The sequence below is a fragment of the Thermobia domestica genome, chromosome 13, assembly GCF_964235325.1.
Source record: "Thermobia domestica chromosome 13, izTheDome1.hap1.1, whole genome shotgun sequence".
Classification (NCBI taxonomy): Eukaryota; Metazoa; Arthropoda; class Insecta; order Zygentoma; family Lepismatidae; genus Thermobia; species Thermobia domestica.
The window spans coordinates 164,340,796-164,361,445 of record NC_137466.1 but is presented as its reverse complement, the minus strand read 5'-3'; the positions used below and the strand labels follow the sequence as shown (position 1 = coordinate 164,361,445).

Sequence of the window (20,650 nt, the reverse complement as noted above, 5' to 3'; positions counted from 1 at the left end):
TTTAGTTGACTTTATTATTTTTTTTAAGCTGTGAATCTTAGTAAACTATAACAAAATATGCAAATGCAACACATATAGTGTAACAAGCAAGGAAAACAAAAACTATTGTACGTATGTCGATTTCCACATAATAGAAATATAAAAATCATTGGAATGGTTCAAGTTTATAACAAAACTCCACCAAATGAGTATTTGGCGTAGTTGGACATAGTTCCCATTGCCAATCAGTTTGTCTATGTTCGGATCTCCAGCAAACACACCTTTTTATTTATTTATTTTTTTTTTCGTCAAAGGAATTGTTATAAAATGTAGTAGACCCCTATTATAGTTTTAGAGCTAGTTTCATTCTGTTACATTTTATCTTTTTCTTTCTTTTTTTTCTTAGATAAGATAATAATATAGGGCAACAAATATGATCCAATGAAAAGTAAGGATGTTCTAGATTTTCTTCCATTAATAAAATATGGAAATAAGCATCTGAAACTAAATATACACATAATTGAAACGAACAAAACTAATTTCTACCACTTGACGCAACAACCATTTGTGTATTTGTCCGTCCGTCTGTCTCTTTCACCATAACTCTCGTAAAATTTATTTGATTTTAATGGCGCTTGGTATATGCCTCCCTCCAATCTTGAGAAATAACTTTGTTTGATGTTGCAAGAATTGATCAGGAATAAAGAAGTAAAAGGGAATAGAATCCACCCCATGTTGCAAGTTTTCGCTTATAGAACACCATTTTCTGATTAAAAAAAAACTACTTAAAAAATTATTTGAATTCGACAAAACGTAGTGCATACATTCCTTAGGGTATCCCCTAGTAGCAAGAAAGCTTTTCAGCAGTTGGCGATTGCTTGGCTTTTGGCTTTCTATGCTTGTACTTGAAACGCATGCTTTCATATAATTTGCCTTTTTGTTGTACTTGTAAGCGATGCTTTAGATTCTTCGCAGAGTGTCATAACATCACTGGCCGTTCATTGGCTATTGACTTGATATGACTTGTAAAACGTTAGAGTCAATCTTGAATGGAACACTGAATACAAGGTTGCCCCCATGTAACTTCGTTACTGGAATCCAGCTTGCGGCATGCTTGCACGTTTTCCAATCAAGCTGGATGCAAGCTTGGCCAACTTGCATTCAAGCTTACAACAAGCGTTTTGTAAGTTCTCTGCTACTAGGGTCCTAATCATCCGCAATGGATACGGTTGAAACTTATCAAGGATAATGTTGTAAAAAGAGGCAAGTTTCCGCAAGTGTTATTATTGAAATGATATAATATTAAGAAAATAATTTTCTCTGATACCTTTCACAAAAATGTTTCGAGTTTGAAGCAATACAGTATATACTTTCTTTTAGGCTTCCCAATCACCCCACTGCATGGAGTAAAAGTCTATCTACAATTTAAGAATGAATTACAAATGAATAAATGAATGCGTTGCGCGATATAGGATCTGAAGCTTTCTCCTATATCCTCAATGTTTGGATATAGAATGAGCCGAGGATGAAGGAATGAATTCAACTCCCTCCCTGCGACTTAGAGAATATGTCATACGATAGCTTTCGTAAAACTAATTAAATTTTCATAGTATAACTGGAGTGGACATCAGTCCAACTGGATGTCTCATGGCTTGACGTCAGTGATGGAATCCAGTTGCAATAAGTCGTAGTAGTCTCGTGTGAGCATGCTAATTCAATTGTTTCGTCTTTGAAGACAGATCGATGACGCAAAGAATAGTTTCGTACTCCGAACCTGATCTTGGGCCACTGATGTTCCTCGTAATCTCCTACTCTGAGTTTTGGGTCTCCTACCTAGTCCATTCCTAGTAACTAGCTGGGAACTTCGTCTCCCAAACCCCGCATTCACTCGGCCTACAGTCTCGCAATTTTTGTATCACTAACAAATCTCTAATCTTAAGGGATTTCGACATATAGCCATCTTATCATAACAACTGCAACCTTCACTCTTTTTCTTTCCTGGATATTTTCTTCTCTTCTAAGAAAAACGTTTAAAAAACGCTTAAAGATGTCTTTAGTTAATACCTCTACTCTTAAGGGATTTCAAGATATGACCATGTTATTTTATCAATTACAACCCCAACCCTTTTCCTTCCAGACTTTTTATTTTCTTCTAAGGGGAACATTAAAAAAAGCTTCAACATATATTTAATTATTTTATATTTATATTAAAGGCTAAATACCAATTTTCATGCCTCTAACCTTAAGGGATTTGGAGATATGATCACCTCATTGTAGTAATTGCAACCGCCACTGCTTTTATCTGCCCGGCATTTTTCTTCCCTTCAAGGAAAATATCAACAAAAAACGCTGAAATATGTTTCTAATTACTTTAAACGAAAAATCTAAATGCCAAATTTCATGTCTTTAACCTTAACGAATTTAGGGATGTGACCATCCAATTATAACAATTGTAACCCCACAATTTTTTCTTTCTAATGATTTTAAAGGACAAGTCCATTTACCAAATTTCATGTCTCTAACACACAGAGATTCCGAGATTTGAACATCTTAAGACAATAATTACCACCTCTCTTTTCTCTTGTACTCGCCGAATTTCCAAAAATCCTTCCTTACTGGGACCTTACATCACAAATCCTATGCCCTGTCCAGATTTCAAGTTTGTAACTTAAACGGTTTGGCCTGGGAGTCGATCAGTCAGGATTCCTTTTATATATATATATATATATATATATATATATATATATATATATATATATATATATATATATATATATATATATATGTGTGTGTGTGTGTGTGTGTGTGTAAGGCTTATTATAAAAGGAATTTCTCGTATTTTAAGAGACATGCCGAAAGTTTTTAGATACTCTGAAAAATCAATTTACAAAAAAACCTTTTACAATTTCTCAAAATAATTCTCAAAGACCAATGCACTTTTGCATTCTTAAAAACCTAGAGTTATATATTTTAAAATATTCATTTTTGGAATATCAGAAATTCCATTATTAAACGCTGCGATAACCTCTCTTGTTTCAAAGCGGTGTCCTCGAAACGTTTTCTTGAGTTTTGGGAAAAAGGCAAAGTCATACGGAGCCAAATCTGTAGAATAACCCGAGTGCGGTAGAATACAGTCTACATTTTCCTCTAGAAACTCCAAAGTTATCGCTGCTGAATGTGGCCGTGCATTGTCGTGATAAAGAAGAAAATGAGACAGTGGAGACTTTCGGTAGGCAGATCTCCAAGCTTCAAAGACACTTAAAAGGCAATAAGTAACGTACCACTCTACTGTCGGTGTACATCGATACTGTATAGTTGCTGCATGACCGGTCTTAGAGAAAAAAGATGCCACTGTAACTACCAACTATAAGACATTCTGTCGACTACTGTTTTGTTTCGGGGCCATGGTGTAAATCATTATTTTGTCACATGTGACGAAATTATGAATCTTTACTTTCCCCTGCAAAAATCTTTTAAGCATACAGTATAAGCATCCACGTAGCCATCTCTTTGCTCAGACGTAAGCACATGTGGGACCCAGCAATTGCAACGCTTGGAAAGGCCGAGATAATCTTTTATTATAGACTGGGCTGCAGTTGATCCAGTTTTCAAGGTTGACTCACTTTTATCGTGCGTAATATGGCGATCCTCTTTTACAAGATTTCTTACTGCTTCGACATTTTCATCCGTAACTGCGGTGCTACAGCACCCAGAGCGAGGTTCATCTGTCAGGGTTTATCAACAGCGTTTAAACTCCGCAAACTAATTAAAAACGGTTGTGTGTGAAGGGAGAATCCCCGAAGCGGTTTTCGAAGCGATCATGGCACTGCTCTTGCGTTAAATTGAACTTAAAATCGTAAAAGTTGCTTGAGCTCCATTGTTGCCAACTGACAGGCTGAAATAAACCTACACTTCTAGCAATCTAATTTTCAAACAAACAAACCTGCAGACTTGCAGTTATACTTTTCACCACTAGACAGCATATGCTTTTAAACGTGATACGTTTCAGTACTGCAATGCTATTTGAATTTTAGTATCTAAAAACTTTCGGCATATAAGTCCATGTATATAAGTAATAATTACTCGGGACTAAAATACGTGTTTGTTAAACTAAATATTTATTTTGCAGAAATGATGCATTTCCTCTATACAAGCTCTCTTACATGTGGTACACACCAACAGGATTTTTTCTAACAATATGCCTTGGAATGGTAGTCAGTTTTCTTTCCGGACTAGAGGACCCACAGAAAGTAGATCCAGAACTCTTATCTCCCGCAGCTAAATGGTGTTTTAAACAATTGCCACATCATCTACAAAAAAGATTACGGTGTAACTTTAAGAACAATAGTCAATCAGTAAGTATACTTTTATTTTTAATTCGGTTTTACCAATTTGAATATCTTACTTGTATATTAACATTTAGACACCCATCAGCAATTTTAACAAAATCGTAGACTCTCATGTTGGGAGCTCTGGTGATCCCCCTAATTATCAGTCATGATTCATACACCGTTGGAAAACTTATAAACCACATATTTGTGAAATTTCCGCCATATTCGTCGAAGAAGAACAAGACACACAAAAAAATCATTTTAAAATATGAAAAAAATGACTTTGCAAGACTCTGCCAACCCTTGCAGTCTCCTACGCTGACAAAATGATGCTAATGTGTAGGCCAGCCCCCGCCAGACACTTATGATAATAATATAAAAACGGTAATCATTGCTGCAATACAAAACGAGATAAAAAATTCATAACGAAATTCCTATAAAAGTGCCCTGTTTCAAAAAATAAAAAAACGAACTTCACTCATTGGCAAAGTGACCATTTGTGACGACTAGCCTACCGTTTCTCAATCTTACGCTTACTGTTTGTACTGCTAGGACCTTCTTTAAAACGAATTTTCTGAATACTTATTGTAATATTTACTTCAACTTCCTTACCTTTTGTCATATCAACGAAGCGTTCCTCAGCATCGTTTTTAAACTACTAGTAACCATAGGAGTTATTACGTACCAGTCTTCGAAAAAAAAAAAAAAAATTGAGCAAATCTCAACGAAACGCAAAAGTTGGAACAGGTGCTATACCGTTTACAGCAAATTATAACGCATATTTTGCGTTTCGAGGGGATCCAGGAGAATAAATTATATCCAAATTTGTAAAATTGCTCCTAAAATTAAACTGAATTTGGAGAACGGTTAGAATTCCGAGGGAAAAGTACGGATCCGCAAGGCCCACCCCTGCGTAATTACCTAGTTCTGATTTATTTTGTAAATGTATTGTTCTACTTTTCCTTATATATATATATATATATATATATATATATATATATATATATATAGTTCTTTTTGTAGAGCTTATTTATTAATTTATTTACTTATTTTTAACAGGATTCAGATGAAACCATTACTGTTGAACAGAAACTATTGGAGTCTGGAATTTCTTTCACATGATTCGCAGCTACAATACAGAATGAGAAACAAAATGTACCTGAAAAATAAACGCATATTTTTATATATCGATCTGAAGTTATTAATATTTAAGAGTTACCTTAAACCTAGAATATTTACCATTCACTCTTAGAATTAGGTGAGAGTAAATGAATATAATAATCAGGGTTGTCTCATGGAAGTAGCAAAAGACTATACGTACGAGAAACCACGCATCTAGAAGAAAAGAAAAATGTCCCACAATTATGCCCTTTTGGCTAAGGGAGACAATGATTAAAGCAAGTGAGTGATGGAAGAATTGGTGGAATGAGATATTGCGAGGAAACGGGATTACCTCGAGAAAACTCGTGGATACGATGTTGCCCACCACAAACTTCGAGCTAGGGACTCCAGACACCAAAGGTGAGCCAAGTCCTGGGATGAGTCCTGGGATGAGTCAGGTCCTTTAGAAAAAGTATCAAATTTAATACTTCTACTTATTGGGGAAGGGAGATTTTGAACACAACCAAAATATATGATAATGTTAAAGTAACCCAATTTTAGCACAGATCAGTTATCCCAGCATGACTAGCCTTTAGTATGTTATTTCAATACAAGAAGTCTAATGTTACCGATTTGACTCAGGAACAGTGTTGAGTGGTGTGAAAACGCCGCTGTAGTGTTACAGAACTAGGAAAATGAACGAAGCAACATGGAAATTGGAACAGTGCCAAGGTGATCTTTCGTTATATGCTATGTGCTGTTAGTAATACCTCAACTGCAGAGTGAACGCAGAACATTAAAATATTATTAATAACTGTATTATTCATCAGTGGTAAGTAAAACCTCTCATTTGCTAAGAATAAGAATTACAACCGCCTCAAAATCCCGGATAATAGACAGACTCAGGTATACCGGTACTGTTATTTTAAGCGTGCTCAATGCCTTCCAAGAATATCATTACTATCTGAGAACTTATATTACTTTTTATCTTTTTGCTATAAGCAAAGCTTTGCTCGTTATACATCACTTTATTACTTCTCATAAATCTTATCCGTCTAATAAGAAAGCAAATATCTTTGTAGAAATAGCAGAAACAACACCAATAGTGTTTTGCTAAAATAACTCATGTCATGTATTTTACTTAACACCACCATTTTAACAATTAATTCAAAATATAGAGTTGAAGTAGCATTATACATTTGTTGATATTTAACACAAATATAGTAACAAACATCCATTTTTTTAACTGTAAAAAGATTATATGTAAATCAAAATTTTGTAAAACTTGTTTCAAAAAACTGTATACTTGCGAAGTGCACCTATAGTGGGATATCACGATCTTTGTTGTGAAAAAAACAAACTGGCAAAATAATTTATTCAAACTGGATATTGAATTCTACATCATTCGACCTGCAACTTACGTGCTTTCACCTCAGGCACCCCAAATCGACGGTCCTACCTGATAACAATTTCTCTCTCTTTAGACATTTTTTGGTGCACTCTTATAATCTATTTTCTCACTTTCAAACTTTTGCTGAAAAGAAACAAATAATGTCATAATCTGTTCAGAAACCATTCAACATTTTTTTGCTCTTTTCTAGAAGTTCAGCTCTTGGACTCAGAGTTAATACCTTTTGATACATATACGTACAAGAAAGGTTTGAAAACAAAGCAGATAAACAAACAAAAACCCTTGCATGCATTTTACTAAGAAATAATTATGACAATTTTATAATTACATCAGTATATTTGTCCGGTCTATATTTGCCATTGATACCTTGTACGCTATAGAACATAATAATAGGGCTTTACACACAAAAAATAATAATTCTATATTAAGAAGGAGGTTTCACTATGCTTAGCAATAGAAATTATGATTTAAGTATAGGAGTGGTAGGTTTTTATAACAATTAACTCAAAATATTAGAGATGGAACAAATCAATTTAAATATGATAATAGAGATGTTGTTCCAGAAGGACAATACAGTTTAAAAGACTTTAATGATTATTTCAAATCTCAATCTATAAATATAACACTATCAGAAAATCAACTTAAAAAACTGTAAAGATCTAACAATTGGAAATATATTATAGAAACAGTTCTTGATTTTGAACACGGAAAAGTATCCGAAAAGAATGAATGAAATATAAGTGATGAACTTCCAAAATTTCATGTTTTTGAAGGAAATTGCGAAAGTTCAATCATTTTGAGACCATTAATATTCACTGCAATGTATCTGATGAAATATTTGTTAAAATGATGAATATACGCATAAGAAAACATGTACTATAGAATCAATTTGCACAGATACAGTTTAATCCTAAAAGCTTCCACTTTTTGAGATAAATTTTAGATCCTTCAATGGGTCACTATATGGACTGTCGACATTTACCAGCAAGTGGGCCACTAGGCATTTACGGCATGGAGTATGTATGCTTCATTTCCACCTCTCGGATTCAATGTTTGCGTTAGTCTCCACTTTCGAAGTGCATTGTGTATCTGTTGTGGTCATACAATATCTCATACCTGGAACTCGCAAATCTGGGATGTGCAACCTGTGATACAAAATATCTCTGAGGAAACACGATTCCAAGTTTGAGGAAACTATAAAAAAAAATTAGGTTTGATGACTCATTGGGGAGCCGTCAAGTTACAGTCAGCTTCGGAAATGAAGCTACATACAGAGGACGATATCTGAACCATATGATGATATATGAAAGGTCTTTTTGTCACGTGTTCACTTTAGTGAGGAGGGAACACACTGTTGTAAAAATCATTACAATGAAGTACTTTTAATTATTATTAGACCCCTATCGTTAAATTATAAGTCTTACACCAATTACATATAACATTAGAATTAATTCTGCGATATAGTGGGCTCTTAGAAGTGAGCAGAGTAGAACTAAAGCAATTGACAGCCGCAGGGATTGTTGATGAGAACTAACTCCAACTCGGAGTCGGACATCGTAGACATCAAACTTCAAAATTCTAACGGAGAATACCGACCTAATAGTCCAGAACACGGGGCCTGAGCGCCAAAGTTGATATTTCAGAGTACAGCGACGAGCATCTGTTTTCAAAATTATTATAGATAGCTGGCCCAGAATTTGAAAGAAGATATAGGTACCTTAGAAGCCGGGAAAGAGAAATTTTGTAGGCCGAAACAAACTCAAATTCAAAGAAAGGAGAACCGACCTAAATTGGTCGTCGTATCCTACATAGTGTAAATAGATAGTAAGCTGGTTACGTACATTGAATGGTGTTGCACCGAGGACCGCTCACTTGAAAATGCGACTTACCATTCGATGAAATCCGGACAGACAGGTATTATGTTGCTTAGCATTGAGTTGTATTGTTATAACAATAAGAATCAACTTATAAAAATAGCGTGCATTACTAACAAACGAAAGTATCTGAATAATGCATGATCCTGTTATAACAATAAAACTCGTTACTAAACAACATAAGTTTGAATGGTTTTCGTCAGAGTTAAAAGTACTAAAAATTCGGAATATGTGGTTCCCACCTTAAGGTACGATCAAGTCATATTCAAATTCAGTTGATGTCAACAAATTATAGACGTAGTCACCTAAATACAAGTCTGGATTAATAATTCAAGTTAGTTGGTGGCAGAAATACGCACACTGAGTTTGTTTGTTTGTTTGTTTTGTTTGTTTGTTCAAAAAACCGAAATCTAGTTTCATTCGACTAGCGAACAAGACGATTTGATGTAATTTGAAACTAACACCGCCACAGTGTCTGGAGCATCAGTAAATGGCTAGATCAACATACAACAGTCTAGACACAGAAGCCTAGATCTGAGAACATTATTTACGATAATGAAGGTCTGGAATACATTACGAAAGAGCGCAGATGTAAATACAAGTACTGCATAATGTAGAAAAGTGACAACATAAAAATACCCAATAATCTATAAGAAATATATCGTGGAAGATTCGAAGTGGGAACACAATTCGATTGCAGTAAAGACGAAGTGGTCGTAGACTAATTAAGATAGCCGACTAAGAATCTGAAGGACCATAGTTCCAATTCACTCCAAGTGTGATAACGCAACGTCGTATCGTAGGTCGTCTCTTTTTCAATACAACTGTGGATTGAATTGTATATCGAGATTAAATTATACAATTTATTTCGTTATTAAAAAACGAGGAACAAGACTTCTTGTTCCAGCAAGACGGGGCCATGTGTCATACATCTAATGAAATTTTAGAAACGTTACAAGAGGGTCATTCCATGTCAAATCACCTAGAGCACTGTGCTTCTCAATGTCTCAGATTCTCTTCAAAATTTATTCATAGATACATAAATACCAATGAAATTATGCTAAAAAATTTTCTTCGATTTTTTGGATGAGAAATGGGCCGGGGAGAAATTTTTGAAAAATGTGAATTTTGCTTCAATTTCACTTTCTGGCATTCAGCATCATGGAACTAAATTACCATAACTTTCTTATTTTTGAAGTTATTGGGTTCATGAGGGTGTCTAATGAAAGCTTAAGTTTTGCTCTTTCAGTAGATCTTAAGTAACCTTGTAAAAAGTTACACTGTCAAACATTAAGTGGCATAAAAACAAATTTTAGGGTTTTTAAAAAGTGTGCCGTTTTTTTGTACATTCATCTTAACACGTACATGGTATGGTTAGAAAATAAAGAGGGTGTTTTTTGTATTTTTGTAATTATTATTTTTTATGTACAGAAATATAATTTTAAATGTTGTTATATTTACTTTTATTTTTTAACCCTCCTCTGGATAACGCCCAATTCCAACGCTGAGAAACTGTTAACCTTTTCTCTACTTACTATTTAAAATGTATTTGAAGGCTTATTGATAATGTTTACTGTCTAATAATTTGTGCAAATTAGGCCGCCATTATTTAGCAGCTCTTAGGAATACATCCCTCAAATGCTAAAAACAAAATTTTACTTGAGTTAATATATATTATTTTGCAACGGCAATATTGCTTACAGCAAACCAGTCAAAAATTATACTTCAGAAAATGTATTCCACGTTCGTCTTTGAACACTTGAGAACCCTATTGCTATCACTAATAAAGGGGAAAAATCACATATTTGAAAGTACAATGATGAATTCTTTCAAAATGCAAAAAATTATGTAGCTAAATACTGAAATAAAATTTTGTTTTTAATAGGTTAATTTTTATTCAAAGCAAATTGTATATGAACTAGCTGAACCTGCGCTCTCTACACAGCGTATCATTCACATATGAGTATCAATTTCCTTGTTATTCCTCACAACATCTGTACATATCCTTTTACAGACACAAGTGAAAGACGTCTTGATAAAAATCGGCGAGGGATACCATAAAGGGAAGATTTTCTTCATCATCGTTTGCAAGATTTTTTTTTGCCTACTTTCAGTTCGAGTTTTTAATTCATGTATAATCAATGTTTTCTTTCTTCTTGCATGCAGTATGTAATAAGCAAATACATTACACACACAATTAAAATGTCATATATATATATGGTTTTCATTGGGCAAAACACTTCAAACAACAAAGATTCAGCTTAGACTGGAGAAATGGTTATTCTTCGCCAAGGAAAAAACGCCTGAACATATATTACCTCCGTATATAACGGTGTGGTGTTGGAATGTATAACTCGTAGGGTATGGTGCTTTACTTTTTTAATTTCAACACTTCCAGTGTACTCCGAAAAAATGCAATAAAGAAACAGCGGCCATGTTTCTTATATATTTAATTGAAACTGAACAATCTACAGAAAATGTGCAATCTATCAGTGGAAACGGCATCTTTCTAGAGCCTATGGTTCTCGAGAACTCACTGTCAAAAGGATTGGTCACAAACATTCAAACAGCCACAAACATATAAACTTTTCTTGGCCACGAACATATAAACCTAACATTTTAATATATAGATCTTTTAAAAGGAAAGGAAAAAACTTGTAACTAGTAATGAACATCTAATGACAACTGATCTGAATTAATTCACAATTTTTTCAATAGCTATCGTCGCAATTGATTTTCAGTAGTTACGTAATTATGTTTTTAATAAAATAAGAGTAGTTAGGTGTTTACACTCAAAGGTTATAAAATATTAAATCGTTTTCTGTACATGCAATGTCAAGTACATATCAAATCTAAATTATGATAATAGCCTCCTACCTTTGCATGTACGACTGGCTTCCATTTACAGAAAAGGCTGTGAAGAATATGGGATGAAAATGAAGGTGGACAAAAGCCATGGTGATTGGAAAGAAGCGGACGATGTCAAATATACAAGTAGAAGGGCAGAACATAAAACAGGTGACCCTTTTTCGATACTTGGGTAGTATTATAATTGACGATATGAAGTGTGAACGTGAAATGAAAGCAAGGATAGAAATGACGAAAGAACTTTTTAGGAGGAAGACTATTTTGTGAGATCTTAAAAAGAATTGATAAAATACATAAAATGCTTCGTGTGGAGTATTGCAATATATGGGGCAGAAACATGGCTATTATACAAAAATGAAAAATGACAAAAAGCTTCCGAAATGTAGGCGTGGAGAGTGGATATGATAGCAGTAAAGAGAGGAAGAGGCGAAGGAGGCCACAATTGATGGACGATATCAAAACAAATTTAACGTTTCCTTATCTGTTTTTCAAAGCTAGCATGAACACTAAGCATATGAAAGCCTGGGAAACGAATTTTCTGAAATTAAGTCGAAGATTGTTGTTCAGCATAAACTCTAAATCCGCCACAACACGATAAGTGAAGATTATAAAAGAAAAACAGAAAAGAAAAGGAACTTGCTTTCTACTTTGATTCCGCCATAAGCCACTTAATCACCGTCTCGCTGAAGTCGAGACACCAATTTACTATACTCCATGGTTTAATCAAAGCCCAATAGAGACTCCTCGCCGACTATCTACCTAAGATCGTTGAAACTTCGTGCTAAGGTATGTATGCTCCAACTGCAACTTTCGGACCCAATGACATGAGTTTGTCTCCAACAATATAATGAAATGCTTGTAATTATCGTTAAATTGTAACGACCCGCTCGGGAGAGTAATGCTCCCGGAAGTACGTATTTTTCGCCCGCTACTCTAGCCAGTTGTTTTACGCGCTATTCTAGCCAGCTGTTTTAAGTTGGTCAAAATTTATATTATGGGGGTCAAGGTGGAACAAAACGAACCCTGCGGGGCTTCTAACCCCTTCCTACTTCTACTCCCACGCCAAATGCGATTTCCGTTACTAGCACGTACCGCTATAACGCTCGACCACGAGGGCCGACAGCGCCAAACGTTTGATTTCTGCTATGTGAATGGTACGTGGCAAGAAATGGATAATGCTAACCAATCAGAACCGTGTATTTCGTTCCTACTTCCTGGAGCATTACTCTCCCGAGCTAGTCCTACGTTGAATGTCTTTACACGAATTACATATAACATTAGAATTCGTTCCTGTGATACAATGAGCAGAATAGAACTCAAGAGTTGACAACTGTTGGAATTGTTGAGTACTTACCGGAACTTGGGGATCGGGCGCCGTTTGTTGAGCAAGCGATAAGGGATTGGAGCATGCGCCGCCAACGGCTTTACACTTCAAAATTCAAAAGGAGAAGCGACCTACTAATCCAGAACTCGGGGGCCTAAACGCCACAGGAGGGAGATTTCAGAATATAGCGACGAACATTTATTTTCAAAATTGGTACGGTATTGATAGTTGGTTTAGTTAGAATTCGAAACAAGATCTAGGCGCCTTAGATGCCGGGGAATAGAAATTGAATTTTGTAGATTAGAAATGAAACTCAATGGAAGGAGAACCGACGTCTCGTCGTCGTATCCTATATAATATAAATAGACAGTAAGCTGCGTACATACATTGAAAGGTGTTGCTGCGCCGAGGACTGCTATTTTCAGAATGCGAGTTCTTTCTTCTTCACCATTATCGATGATAAAAGAGGTGCCTCGAACTTAAAAGCGTCTTAGGATATAAGTGATTAAGTTTGTTACGTATTCTCAGTTGATCGTTTCCACTAACTTCCAATCTTTTTCTATGGAAGGAATATTTCGATTAGCACACTTAGACATCAATGCGAGTTACCGTTCAATTCAAGTCGGAGACATATGTGTTATGTTGCTTAGCAGCGACTTGTATTGTTATAATAATAAGGATCAACTTATTATCAACAATAGCGCTTAGGACAACAATAGCGTACATTACTGAAAAACGAAAGTATCTGAATAATGCAAGATCCTGTTATAACAATCAAACTCCTTATTAAACAACATAAGTTTGAATGGCTTTCCTCAGAGATAAGAGTACTAAAAAATCCGGAATATGTGGTTCCCATCTTAACCTACGATCAAGTCAAATTCAGACGATTTCAACAAATGATAGACATATTCACCCAAATACAAGTCTGGATTAACAATTCAAGTTGCTTAGTGGCAGAAATATGTACACTCAGTCTTTTGTTCAAAAAACCGAAATCCAGTTTCATTTGACGAGCGAACAAGACGATTTAATATAATTTGAAGCTGTCGGGTGACACCGCCATAGTGTATGGAGCATCAGTAAATGACTAGATCAACATAGAACAGTCTAGACACAGAAGCCTAGATCTGAGAATATTATTTACAACAACAGCAAACAGTGTGAAGCTAAGAACGCTGCCTTGTAACAGCACATACATACATTTTGAACATTTTAGTTCTATGTCATTACACAGTAATTCCATAATTCTAAAATTGCTTCAAGTACAGTTATTTAACATTTGATTTTGAATTACTTTGTTTTGTAGCTCCTGTAAATCGTATTTTGTACTTGGTTCAGCTGAAATTTATCTGTACGGTGTCTTTTTTTACGCAAAGTTTTATTTGTACCATGTCTTGCATGACATGAATCTAATGATTTGTCTTTGTTAATTACATGTTAAATTGGCTATACACTCTGTAAAGAAAAAATAGCGACACTTGCTCTAATATGGTTTTCTCAACATACTTTAATCAATATGAATTTTTACATGAATTCCTGACAATATTACAATGCAGATTCCTAATGAGCAGTTCATTCTTAATACTTGCGCCAGAATTTCAGGCTTTTGACACGAATTTAGTGAATTTATATGCATATATAAGTATCTATGTGTGTTTTGAGCAAAATCGTTTGTAGGAAGAGTAATTCATAGAACTGAAAAAGATCAACAACAATAGCAGAAAACAAGAAATGGAATTTCTTTAGGGTAAGACATATTGTGTGCAAACATCGAGAAGTACGATACACCAAACTAGTATTTTGTATGTGCACCATGGGCTTCCCGCATTGGTAACAAAGCTATTGCAAAATGCAACCTCGATATCACGGAATAACACCCGCATTATCTGTTCCTTGAATTCCATTCTATTTGAGATAGTTGTCTATTGAAATTTCTACTCATATTGATCCACAAATTTTCAACTGGATTCATGTCGGGTGAGTTTGTAGGCCACACGAGTCTCTAAATAGTCATATTCTTGAACCACGTATTAACAATTTTGGCTCGGTGACATGAAGCATTATCGTCCTGGGAAAGGAAGTAGTCCATATTTTCTTCAGAAAAGTCATCTTTAGCTGTTGTAAGAACTTTACGTACCAGAATTTGAAGATATTTTCGTGCATCAAACGATCCTTCACATATATCCGTCGTTCTGACGTCTTTAACGGTGAACCATGCCCATATCATCACTCAGTAACTGAATATTTGAATCTCTTAAACAAAATCCTTGTCAAGTTCCTTGCTTGTTCGTATCCACAACTTCACACCACTATCGTTTCCCACTGTTCTAAACTTCTTTTCAATGAAGAAAACGACATGCTTTCAGTTGTCATAAGTCCAAGTTGCATATCGACTCACAAAACTACATGTTGAAGTCCTCTGTGTTTTGTCAGTTTCGACTTTCTACGCGGTTTTTCTTTATAATATCCTCTTCATACAGTCAAGACAATACAGTTGTACAAGTAACTGCAGTTCCAAGATCATGTCAAACTACAAAAGCGATTTTTGGGGAAATCACTCATTAAATCTGCGGTGCAATTGATTTTATTTAGCAGTCTGCTCTGGGTGATGCTTTGTTTTTTCTTTCACACTGTTGACGAAGGGACGATTTGTTATGCTGTTTCCACTTCTGAATTACTCTTCCTGCCGTAGAATGAAGGATTTTCAGAATTCCATCTATTCCTTTAGAGATTTGCCACAACTCAAATTTCTTACCCATCTTATTTGTTTACAGTCCACATGTAGCAACAATATCACATACAAACAACACTGCACAAACAACACTGCACCACTTGACACACTGTCCAAACAATGAGAAAGCAAAGAACAATCATAAAATGCTATTTACCTCAGCCTATACATCACAAATGCAATGCAGAATTCTTACTACAATAATTTACGAGACGCACTCAGTGCCATCTATCGAAAATACTACTGATACACAAACAATTGACAAGCGATGTCCTACACCACAGGTGTCACAGATAACGCAAATGAATTATCCCACTCTTCATTTCCTTCTATTCCTCTTCTAATGGGCTGCAACTATGGTTTTCTGTGTAAGTTAGTTTGAGAATTGAGGTGTCGCTATTTTTTCTTTACAGAGTGTACATCAATCTATATTTTCATGAAATAGCGAACATGTAGTCTTACAGATAGTTAAATCTACTTTAATGTCGATACGAACTTAATGATTATAAGTAATGTAGATCATATATTTTTCTTTCTTTCTCTTCCATAGGCAGGGGCGGACTGGCCCACCCTGCTACCCTGCAAATGCAGGGTGGGCCCCCTCCACCAATTTTAAAAAGATGTGCTCAATTAAACTACCAGCATCAAAAATATGGCAGGGTAACTCCCGTAAACTTGTGTTCTGCATAAAAAAAGACGTAAAGTTAAACTTTCATGAACAGACCTTATTCTTCTTCACGTTTATCGACTTGAAAAAGTTCCGTCTATGAGACAATCAGGCCCTAAAACATTGCGGGTTTGTGATACAGCAGCTGTTAAAAACGAGCACGTTAACTACTACTATTTTTAATATAAGAAACACAGTAGATTTCAGGCTGTTATTGGATTTGGATACTATTACCTACTCCGGTCCTTTTACAAGCCGGCGAGTGGCGATGTTTTAAAGAAACAATAGTTTCGTAGATATTGTTATTGTGGAAAGTGGAGGTGGAGCCGGAACGCTTTTGAACTGCATTGTCCTCAGACCAAGCTTCTAAGAAAGAAATCGGATCAGGCTTCGTTGTTGTTGTTGTTGTTGTTTTTCAGTGCGGTAAAGCGAAAAGAAATTAGTCGCCACTATCAACGATTGCTTTATACAAACCTCAAACAACTACTATGAAGTTGCTGCCCTCGGCTCGTGTTTTATTTGTATATTACATCGAAGAGCAAATCCGATAGCAACAATTCAATTATTGGAACACCAGTTACGTGTCGTTTGTCGTGGAAGACAGATGTGGTTGTGTCAGTATGGATGGTAGGAGTGATTGTAAGATTACTGTAAAGAAAAAATATAAAAGTGGTGCTAAAAAGCGAGAACACAAACGAAGATGTTATTTACAAAAAGCTGCATCTGACCCAAAACAACGTAGGCTATTTGAATCTGTGAAGCCCCAAGAAACAAATGAGCGTGACGTGACTCATTGGAGTGCTGCAGGACAATTGCCAGGTACTTTTTTTTTTGTTTTGTTTTTCTCTAAGGTGTTTATAAATTATAATGCATACACCACGTCTTTGGATGATTTCAGTCAATTGTAGCTTATTTTTTTGGCTATTTATACTTGAAATTACACAACTTAACAGCCGAACACGAAATTAACTGAATTGTTTGCTGCCGTAGTGCTTTCAAACGGGTCCGGGAAGATATTTTTCGGGAATATTCCCTGAGAAAATTCCCGGGAAGATTCCCAAAATGGGAATTTACCCGGGAATTTATGTTTAATCAGAAAGAAAATTGCATTCTATTACTATATTATGATTTCAAAGTTGAATTAATTTTTATATCACAGCATATTATTACTGTTGTCCACAGAGGATTCTTTAAAATCTATATAATCTGAACGGTACTATGTTACTTTATTAACACTTTATTACAGTGTGCGAATTAGATAATCTATATTGGGGGGATAAAATTAGGCCAAAGGACATAGTCTGAAGGTTCAAATTTCAAAATGAGACAATAAATGCCTTACCCCATATATATATATATATATATATATATATATATATATATATATATATATATATATATATATATATATATATATATGTGTGTGTGTGTGTGTGTGTGTGTGTGTGTGACATCTGTAATAAATAAGAGATTTATTAATTTAATGTATCTACCGACAATAACTATGCACATATATATTGTCTGACATACACACACCCCACTAAACCTTTCTGAACGTGTTTTAATGTTGTACTCACTCTTGTCCTCGTAGCTCTCTAAGGTTTATTTATTTAATAATTTGGCTCGAGCGATAGCCATGATCACAAGCATATATTAATTTTTCCACTCATATTGAAAGCTTCCACTTTGTATTAATACATACAGGTTGCGAAAAGAAACCTACTTCAGTCTTGTGAAAACCACTAAAATTATCAGTTAAACCGGACATTTTTTTTAAAAAAAGAAAATCTAGATATTAGCCTATCAAATAAGAAATGAATTGTTGCTGGTCCCGATTTCTCACATCAAGGTCAAATCGAAGGCCAAATATTTAAAATCTCTCAATTCAAATTTCGAGCTTGTGCTTCTACTTCCCGCTAAAGCTGTGCTCATCACGACTTTTTTTCTCCAAATATCGATTCCGTGATGGGCACGGAAAGTCAACACTTAAAAATTACTTTACTGTTAGGTTGAAGATGAGTTGATTCAATATGGGCTACGTTATTCAAATAAAGTAAAATATTACACTGAAGTTTTTCAGACAACATTAATTGCGTGGACAGAAAACTGTACAACGAAAAGATGGAAAAATGAAGGGTTAACTTAAAAAACAAACAAACAAACAAACAAACGCTCCAGTTGAAATGCTTATACAGACACGGACAATGACACGGAGAACCAGTCGTATTAACAAATGCTGAAACAAATCTTGAATTATTCGCTTATTCACCTAAAAATCACCTTCATTGACATGTCTGCTCACTAGGAGCGTATCCCCCAGCGTGTACGTTAACATATACTTACGAGAGAATACCTATATTTCAGATTTTGAGTACAGTTTCAAAAGTTCATTTCCGTAAACTGTAAAAGCAGTGATTACTATGCTAATTATCACAAATTAAATGCAACTTTTGAGTTGCATATACACACCCTACTAGGGAATGAAGACCATGTGCTAACAAAGAGTACACTGGAAAATGAAATAACATGTTATAACAAAAATTAAAATAAGATGATAATCGATACAAATATAGAGGATGAATATGACATATCCGAACTTCGCCAAGTATGGTAGAAGAAGCTATTTGTTTACTTCTTCTTGGCCAACCGCTAAGAACATTTATAAATCTATATGTAGCTTTGTTATACGCAATTAGTACATTCAAATTCACAAACGATGACGAACTGAAGGGTACGAAGGTACAGTTGCAAGTAACAACCGTAGTCATAATAATATAGTTCTACTAAACAACGTTGAAAATAGTGGGTAATTAGGTGGTAAGTAGAAATGACCAAAACTGAACAGTTTACATCGATCATTTCGAAATACAGCTAGAAGATTAAATTTACAAGAAATAACAAAAATCAGTGAAATTTGGAGTTATACTAAGCATAGTTTGAGGGGGAAAGCGAGCATCCCCGGTGGGGATACTTCAGCTGACTTCTTTGGGGGGAACAAAATGTGATTGAGGGGGAAAATCCCCCTCATCCCCCCCGGTAATTCGCACCCTGCTTTATTATATTTAAAGAGTACCAAAAATGTATATTTATTTACAATAAGTTCCATCAACTAAATATGTGTGAAAAATTATATAGTAAGACCTAATACTTTTAAACTACTAAACAATTTAAATTTATATGTAAGTGGATTTGCTCAACTTGACTCTATTACTGATATTATAAACATATTAAATTTAAAAATGTTATAAACCAATTAGATTGGGTAAATGTAGAAGATACATGTCTCACCAATTTATCAACATTTGCGCATACAGACGTTAATTCACATGAAAAAAAGTCCGAGTACCTCTTCAGAAATTCGAGTCAGAGAGAGGAGACAGACCGACGTCTATTACTAATGGTGGTTCAGGGTTTATTAATAGTACTTCATCTCTATTTCTATAATTCTAAATTACTTTACAAAATGGTTCATCATTTGTAAATTAGTACTTTGCTAATTTTGGCTGTTCTTTAGCATTGGGGGCAAGCTTTTGCGCCTACTTTTTTGCGATATTCTATTCCGATGCGGTTGTTTTATGGTTTCATACATTAAATTACGTTACCAAAATTAAATTCAGACAGCATTGCAGAGCGAGCGTTAGCGAATGAAGGCGGGTTAGAGCCCCGCATGGCGCTTTGTTTTTTATCTTCGTTACCAACAATTCACTTTCTTTTCTCAGATAAATCATTTTCACTTACCTTTCCGTTTTGTATAAATCCCCTACTGCCCTAAAAAAATTGTGTTCGATACTTTCTTGACTACTTTAACATCACTATCAACTCATTTCTTCCGTAAATCATCCTACTTTTCGCTAGTTTTGGCTCCTCAATACTAAACAAATAGCTTACTTTTTAGTTCAAATAAAAATGGAACTTAAAAACCCATATTATTCGTTATATAAAGTACCGTCAAATAATATTAAATTTTTTAACCTCCAAATTCTTTAAAACCCAGAAGTAAATCATAATATATTAAAATAAAGTAATTAGTCATATGGTTCTTATAATTTGGAAGATAAAGTAGAGAAATGATAATAAATTCCTTCCCGGGAATTTATAGACCAGGGAAAAAACCCGGGAATGTTCCCATTTTTAAATTCCTTCCCACCGGGAATATTCCCACTGCCCATCACTAGTCAGATCAGGCTTTCATGGGTCAGGGGTCGAGTCAAGCTTGCTTGAGACCCGGGTCGGGTCAGGTCACCTACGCTAGGGTCAGGGCTGCTCTAGCCACGGGTCGGCTCGGGCCAACTTTCTTATGCACCGTTTCGGCTAAATACTTCTCGGGTCGAGTTGAACGTCGACCCGACCCGACTCATGAC

General features: G+C 35.1%; 1 protein-coding gene across 1 annotated transcript in view; it reads left to right on the top strand.

Annotated features, from left to right (window-relative positions):
* The window catches only part of LOC145668705 (sodium-coupled monocarboxylate transporter 1-like), a 168,564-nt gene extending 163,063 nt beyond the window's left edge, over positions 1-5,501 (top strand). The window contains exons 14-15 of the mRNA XM_081736803.1: positions 4,109-4,334; positions 5,370-5,501. Of these exons, the coding sequence (XP_081592929.1) occupies positions 4,109-4,334; positions 5,370-5,432 (289 nt within the window). The 3' untranslated portion in view covers positions 5,433-5,501. The remainder of the gene's footprint in view (positions 1-4,108; positions 4,335-5,369) is intronic.
* The last annotated feature ends 15,149 nt before the right edge of the window (positions 5,502-20,650 follow it).